The sequence below is a fragment of the Myodes glareolus genome, chromosome 7 (genome assembly GCF_982192425.1).
Source record: "Myodes glareolus chromosome 7, mMyoGla1.1, whole genome shotgun sequence".
NCBI lineage: Eukaryota > Metazoa > Chordata > Mammalia > Rodentia > Cricetidae > Myodes > Myodes glareolus.
Genome location: NC_142032.1, coordinates 101501897 through 101509851, shown reverse-complemented (window position 1 = coordinate 101509851; position 7955 = coordinate 101501897). Strand labels below are relative to the sequence as shown.

Genomic DNA, 7955 nt, shown 5'->3' with positions numbered 1-7955 from the left:
AAGGAGATTTAAGATACCTCTATAGAAGCATCCTTGAGAGTTCCATTTATCTATCTCTCTTAGCTTTGATTTCTCAACGAGAACAGCCAGTATTTTGTGTATTCTCTTTCCTATTCACATCTACTTGTTTTCTTTCTCACTCACATCTGCATTCAGGGTAAGGTGAAACTGACCTTCTGTAATCTAGTGGTATAGACCATCTTCCAGAGCGAACACACTGACTTTGAAGCAATGGATTTCAGCCATGGAGTTAATGTTGGCAGAAGATAAATGTCACCAAATGGATTATATTGTGCTTATTTCTATATTTGGAAATTTTTATTCTTGTGGTGGGCATTCACAGTTTATATCAAGTGAGGGTGGTTATAATTAATCTGTGGGAAGGGTTTTATTTTATTCTTATTTCTTCAATCTTATCTGCCCTTTATACATCTAGAAAAATGAAAAATAAATTTCTCCTTTTAATTTCAATCCTCATTGTAGTATATTTTCAAACAATACCCAGGAATGCCTAGAATCCCAGAAGTTACTTACTACTTTATAGAAAATTAAAGTTCATTTTTGTGGCTCCTCTACTAACATAAAGCATTCCATCTGCTTCTTCGATCTATGTGCAGATGAACCTAAAGGACTAGTGGAGCCTAAGGTGTCTGTGCAGAATGTTTACATGGCCTGGTGCCTCTTCCACTAAATCACCCTTGACAAAGCTATGGGTCCAACAGCACAATCTTCAGAGAATACAGTTGCATTCCATATGTTTTCTAAATCTTAGGTAATTTAGATAAATAGAAAATCTTGAGGATTCTTGTCAAAAGAGTACCTGTCAAAAGTTGCAGTGACTGTGACTTCTCTGAATCTGTGATTCCTCCTGGCCCTTAACTGTAATTCCCAACAAGGCTTTGGAGATCCTTACCTCTTATTTTTATGGAAGTTTTGGTCCTAAATGAATGAAAGAATGATATCAATTAATAAATCACTAAGTGCTTCACTTTCTGTCTCTACTGTTCTTGTAATTTCTGTTTTCTTTCCCCTCCTTTTCTTTCACCCTGCTTACCCCACTTTTCTTTGCTCACCTCTTAAAGTTCTTTTATCATCACTCTGTATCACAGGCATTTGTCTGATAAGAATTTTCACTCTCACAAGGCACTCAGGCTCTTCTGGCTGAGAAGCAAACCATGAATATATATATATATATATATATGCATATATTTATATATAAATATATACATTTACCTATATATATTATATATATTATAGGTAATATAAGCATAAATGACAGATTTCCATTAAGGTGACCATGCCTCTCCCCCATTGAAGGTGTGTTACTGTGTTACTTGGTAAACATGCCTTAGAAATAGAAAACTATAATATGATATGATCTTTAGGGGAGACCCATTGTTTCCTGTATTGATAGCTTACTGTGGGAAAGATTTTGCTCTTGCTTCCACAATCATGGTTTAGTCTGCCTTTTGCTGATATCTCAACAATTTAGAAGAGACAAATATGTTCATTTTAATGTTTGATAAGGCTAAAGTATTTGGATTCAGGACAAATCTGTGCTTACATCCAGACTCTGAAGAATGAAGAAATGTTGTGCTTTGAGTGGAAACATACAAATATGAACTAGGTGCTTTAAGAGCCCTGAGTCCAAGGAGGGAGGCTGGTGGGAGTGGCAATCGTTGTGACAAATTGGAATTTCATAGTTTATACTGCCATCATTAGAATTGTCCTCTGTAATTATCCTCGGTCAGTCACAGGCACTGTATAGCACCAGGTGTGATTCACATAGAGATTGCTCAGGGGGATCTAGGGTCTGAATGTGTGTTTCTCAGTTCCTTAGTAAACTTGAATTTAATCAGTTAATAAAGAAAACTGTGTCTTATGGTTGAAAGATTTTCAAGGAGGATGTTCTACCTCCTCAGCTGCTGATTAGTCGACATAAACAATATTGATGAGGAAGAAAGGATAGGAAAGAGGAAATTTTTGCTTTATAGATTAGTAGTATACTGCGTTCTTAAGCTAACTCTGGGTGATGTATTCCTGAGTGAGTCATTTTTCCATGGACTATTAGAAATGTCTTCAAACAGGATCTTCCTTAGAGTGGTAATTTCCGGGACAACACACTCACACTCATGAAGAAATAAAAAGGCTGCACTCTTAGGGAGGTCAGATTGTAACACATCAATAAACCCCACCATTTATTTTTAGGAAACAGCTTTTCAGTGTTCTCAAAGTTTCTCTCCATGCCTGTATGTTGGCTTCATGGCAGACCATAATCACTCCCAATTCCAGCACCCTTACTTTGTCTTAACTGGAATCCCCGGACTTGAACAGAAGTACTATTGGATGGCATTCCCACTGGGTGTCATATATGTCACTGCTCTCCTTGGCAATGGCATTATCATCTCTACAATCAAATCCGAGTCATCTCTGCACATTCCTATGTACTACTTTCTGTGTATGCTGGCGTTTGCGGATATGGGGCTCACCCTTTGTACTCTGCCCTCTATGCTCGGCATATTCTGGTTTAACTACAAATTCATCACTTTTGATGGTTGTCTTACTCAGATGTACTTTATTCACACCTTCTCAGCCATCGAGTCAGGAGTGCTAGTCGCAATGGCCATTGATCGTCTTATAGCCATCTGGAGTCCTCTCAGGTACGGCACCATTTTAACCAATGGTGTGGTCTGTAAAATAGGGATACTCATCTTGTCAAGAGCAGTCTGTGTGGTCTTCCCTGTGCCTTTCCTCATCAAGAGGCTTCCGTTTTATCGCTCCAACATCCTTTCTCACTCCTTCTGCCTCCATCAAGATGTCATGCGCCTTGCCTGTGCCAGCACGCGTGTCAACAGTCTCTATGGCCTCATAGCTGTCATCTTTACCAAGGGTTCAGACTCCCTCTCCATCCTCTTCTCCTATGTGTTCATACTCCGCACGGTGATGGCCATTGCCTCCGGGGAGGGCCGGCTGAAGGCTCTCAACACTTGTGTTTCACATATCTGTGCTGTACTCATTTTCTATGTGCCATTGATTGGGGTATCAGTCATCCATCGCTTTGGGAAGCACTTGTCGCCACTGACTCATGCCCTTATGGCCAATGCCTACCTTCTTGTCCCCCCTGTGCTAAACCCCATCGTTTATACTGTCAAGACCAAGGAGATACGAAAAAAGATTATCCAGATATTTGTTAGAACCAAAATTACTTCAGAGGGTTAAAACTTACCAGTTTGAGAAATAGTTCTGTAAAAACTTAAATCTAACTATGAAAATAAAGGATGGTTATTTTTTAAAGTTTTCTGTGTAAGTTGAATTATGAAAAGACATACTTTCCTGCTCAGAAAATAGATACATTATTTTGCTGTGCCAAATTGTCTTTTACTTAATACAGAAAAGGTAACATACACATGAACTGTATTTCTCTATAAACATTCAGTTAATACTTGCTATACACTAGATGAAAGCAGGGACTATTACTAATTCTATTTTGAAAATAATTTATTGGTCAAAAATAAGACAAAGTTTGTTGCCTTTTAAGCTATAGTTACTGTAATAAATTTTATCTAACATAGTAATTTAAGGAATTTCTGTTACTGATTATTTGCATGAATGCAGTAGATGAAAAAAATTATTAAATAATAAGAGAAAAGGAAGAACACTATTAAATAAATTTTGAAACAGAAAATGGCCAAATTTTATAATTAAGGATATAAATGTAAATCAAAGTACAGTTCTATTGCACAACATTTGGTAACCATTTGAGGGTGTCTTTTCCTAGCTGTCCTGGCTGAGCTGGATGGCACCAGGACTTATGTTAATTTTCTTTAGGTATAGTTTTGGGTATTGAATATGGAAACAATATTTCTTGGTATCTATAGTAATTGTGAACTAAATGGAACAACAAATTTAATAAGAAGCCATTATTAGTGCTATTTGTGAGCTACAAAGTACTATGCAAAAATAAGAAGCTTTCAAGAACATTGAACACCATGGAAGATAAGAACCTTCATAGACTACTAAGTAAAAGGCACAGTGCTAGATAATTTTTCACGTTAGCTCATCTGAGGATCATGGCATGTCTCTCAGGCAGGCATTAATTCCAAGAGAAAAAAACAAGTCACAAAGTGATTTATTTTGTTGGCCATGTGAACTTTCCCAAGAATATTGAGAGTCATGGTAGACAGAGAGATATTATTTAAAGGTTAGCTGAGATGTATATTTTTGAATATATATATTTTATATAATATGAATATTTTGAGTATTTTGAATAAAGGTTTCATTGTACATGTTGAGTAATAATTGGATTGTTCTGTGTGAACAGTGTTTGGAAGGCTGTAAATTGAATGAAAAAGAAGTCATTAAAAAGAAGCTTGGTTATCATCTAGTTTCCCGAGTTCTTTAAATACTTTGAATATTAGTTCTCTATCGATTATAGAGTTAATAAAAAATTTTTCTCATTTTCTAGGTTACTGCAGTGTCAAAATGATGATTTCTTTTTTGCTTTGTTGAAACTTTTCAGTTTCCTTAGGTCCCATTAATTATTTGCTGATCTTAGTGCCTGTGCTAACAGTGTTCTTTTCAGAAAGTCTCCTATGCCAATGAGTTCAAGAATATTCCCCACTTTTTCTTCTGTCAGGCTCAGCATATCTGCTTTATTTTGAGGTAATTGATCCATTTGGAGGTGAGTTTTGCACAGGGTGATAAGTATGGCTCTATTTGCATTCTTCTACACACAATGATCTAGTTTGACTAGCATCGTTTGTTGAAGATGTTTTTTTTTTTTCCAGTGTATATTCATGGCGTCTTTATCAAAAGTCAGGTGACCATAGGTAAGGGTTTTCAATTCAGTTTTATCAGTCAGTGTGTTTGTTTTTGTACGACTATCATGCTGGTTTTATTACTACACCTTTGGAGTATAACTTGAAATCGGGAATGGTGAGACCTCCAGCAGTTCCTTTGTTGTTCAGCACTGTTTCAGCTATCTTTGCTTTTCTGGTTTTCCATATGAAGCTAAGAACTGACCTTCCAAGATCTGTGAAAATTTGTGTTGGGATTTTGATGGCGGTTTCATTGAATCTGTAGATTGCTATTGGTAGGTTGGCTATTTTTACTATATTAATCCTATCCATCCATGAGCATGGAAGATCTTTCTATCTCCTGATATCTTCTTTAACGTTTTCTTCAAAGACTTGAAGTTTTTTAATCACATAACTCTTCCACTTGCTTGGTTAAAGTTACCCCAAGATATTTCATGTTATTGTGAAAGGTGTGTTGTCTCCCTGATTTCTTTGTTAATCCATTTGCCATTTGTATGTAGGAGAGATACTGATTTCTGTAAGTTACTTTTGTATTCAGCTACTTTGCTGGAAGCATTTATCAGCTGTAGGAGTTCCCTAGTGGAATTTTTAGGGTCACTTATTCATTCTATCATAACATCTGAAAACAAATATAAGTTAGCTTCCTTCTTTACAATTTATATACTCTTGATCTCCTTCAATTATCTTGTGCTCTAGCTAAGACTTCAAGAACTATATTAAATAGGTATGGAGAGAGTGAACAACCTTGTCTTATCCTTAATTTTAGTGGAATTGCTTTGAGTTTATCTTTATTTAATTTGACTTTTATCATAACTAGGTGTTGGATTTTGTCAAGGCCTACTACTACTCTAATGATATGATCGTGTCTTTTTTCCAAGTTTGTTTATATGTTGGATTACATTTATTGATTTATGTGTGTTGAACCCGCAACTGTGGGATAAAGCCTCCTTGTCCATAATTGTAGCTACCAAGGTTTTTCCCTTCTCCTGGCGATTTGCAGGGTCGTGTGACCTCCGGCTTCCTGGAGACTCTGCACTAGCTCTGGCTTGAGGGGATAACTTAGCAAGAACCTGGTTCTCTTTGTTATGGTGATTCCACTTGTATTCAAGGTCTTAGCAGTGGGCCAATAGCCTGCCTCCCCTAGCTGACCCTGCCCGAGGGGCCGGGAAGCTCTAATCTTCTCCTGCTCCTGGATGGGAGGAGGCTTTGCATTTTCGATCCTTCTAGCCCACTGGTATATATACCCGACTTGAGTTTAATAAAGTGGCCATTTACTCTGGTAAATGAGCAAAGGTCTCTTTTGTGTGTGTGTCTCTTTTCCAACCCTCAGGACAATCGTCCATTCTCGTGGGCTCGAGTTTGGGAAAGCGCACAGCCTGAACCGGGTGTGGGTATCCATTGGGAAGTGCAGACTCTTACAGATGGCGTCCTCGAGTGGGCTTTAAAGAAGGATTGAAGAGTCGCGTCCTGCCGTCAGTGGATCCACCACGAGAACCCCAAAGAGAGGTGAGGGCCCCCCCCACGATCCGGAATCTGGCCAGTTTTTGTAATGTGCAATTGTGCACGGGTGATAAGGGGGTGAACAGGTTGAACAGTTTGATTTTTAGGAAAATGGGTGCTGATATGTCCACTCCAGAGCTAGAAGGGCAGTTAGCAGATCAGCTACTGCAGCTCGTGGAAAAGCTAGGCACCAGGATCAAAGGTGACACAGCACAAGGGATCATCAAGGTAATTTCAGAGCTCAGTCCTTGGTTTTCTCTAACAAGGAACCTCAATATCGAGGACTGGGAACAAGTTAGGGCTGATTTACGTGTTGCACAGAGAGAACGGGGAGCTAAAGCAGTCCCCCTAGCGATCTATTCGCTATGGCGTCTTATCAGAGATGCCCTCCTTAGTGAAGATGTTTTAGTGAAGGAACAGTTAGAGGTTTTAAACAAAACCCTTGAGGAAATTCAGAAAGTAGAATCTGTGAGCTCTATCAGGAGTTTTGAGGATCAAGAAGTCAAAAGCATTGATAATTTAGATGAAGAAGAAAAAATATTAGAAGGCGAAATCGCACTTCTAACCAAACAGCTAGAGAAGGAGGAAGGCGGGGCCACTAGCAGAGATGCCCCCATTAGGCCCCCTCCGCAAAGAGCATTTTCTGCTACCCTAAACCGCTGTGCTACAGCTTTCGCCCCTGTAAATCTGGAGGCGGGAGCTCAAGAGTTTTCAAACAGGCCTGATAATCTCGGTAGAAATAGATTGGTCTATCCTACTGAAGGAACTCTTGGCCAGCAAGTACTTAGTGTCAGACAACCTGACTCCCTGACCTTTAAAATGGTCAAGCAATTAAAGGAGGCGGTTGTTGCTTATGGTGCTCGCGCTTCCTTCACTGTAACATTGCTGGAGTCCTTCCTTAAGTTCAACCTTACGCCCAGCGATTGGATACAACTTTGCAAAGCCTGTCTCTCTGGGGGTGAATTTTTACTGTGGAGAGGTGATTTGCGAAGGATTTGCAAGGAATCTGCGGGGCTTAATGCCGCCTACGCCAGTTTCTCCCAGCATGACCTCGATGTGTTACTTACAGGGGGTCAATATTCTGATCTCACAGTGCAAACCACTTACGATCCCGCAGTTTGCGCTCTAGTGGCAACAGCGGCAATAAAGGCCTGGGCATCTCTACCAGTTGAAGGAACAGGAGAACTACTCTCAAAAATTGTACAGGGGCCTACAGAGTCTTATTCTGCATTTATAAACCGCCTCTTAGAGGTGGGCAGCCGTACTCTTGGGGATATTAATTCTTACTTGCCAGCAATAAAGCTATTAGCCTATGAAAATGCTAACAGGTCTTGCCAGGAAGTTTTGCGCCTGCATAGAAACAAGGACCTGGATGATTTTATTCATCTGTGCAGAGTCATAGTTCCTCCTACTGTGGTGGGACAGGTGGTCACTTCTGCCCCTAGGGAGGTTGCAGCCCAAACTGGATCAAAAAATTGCTTCTGTGTCTCGAGTCCAGATTCAGCTTCTGGCTATTCAGGCATTGCTTTGGGCCAGGTCTGTTCCCATATACGTGGGACATTTGAGGGCACATAGCAATCTTCCTGGCCCCCTGAGTGAAGGCAATGCCTTGGCTGATGAACTCACTCGCCAGGTTTA

General features: G+C 39.5%; 1 protein-coding gene across 1 annotated transcript; it reads left to right on the top strand.

The window, feature by feature from the left end:
• The first annotated feature begins 2262 nt into the window (after positions 1–2262).
• Positions 2263–3219, top strand: LOC125397205 (olfactory receptor 51H1-like). Its single transcript, XM_048429456.2, has one exon. The coding sequence runs from the start codon at positions 2263–2265 to the stop codon at positions 3217–3219; it is 957 nt and encodes a 318-aa protein (XP_048285413.1).
• Positions 3220–7955: the final 4736 nt, after the last annotated feature.

Coding starts and splice junctions, on each gene's coding strand:
- LOC125397205 (XM_048429456.2), top strand. CDS start 2,263: ATGGCAGACCATAATCACTCCCAATTCCAGCACCCTTACTTTGTCTTA.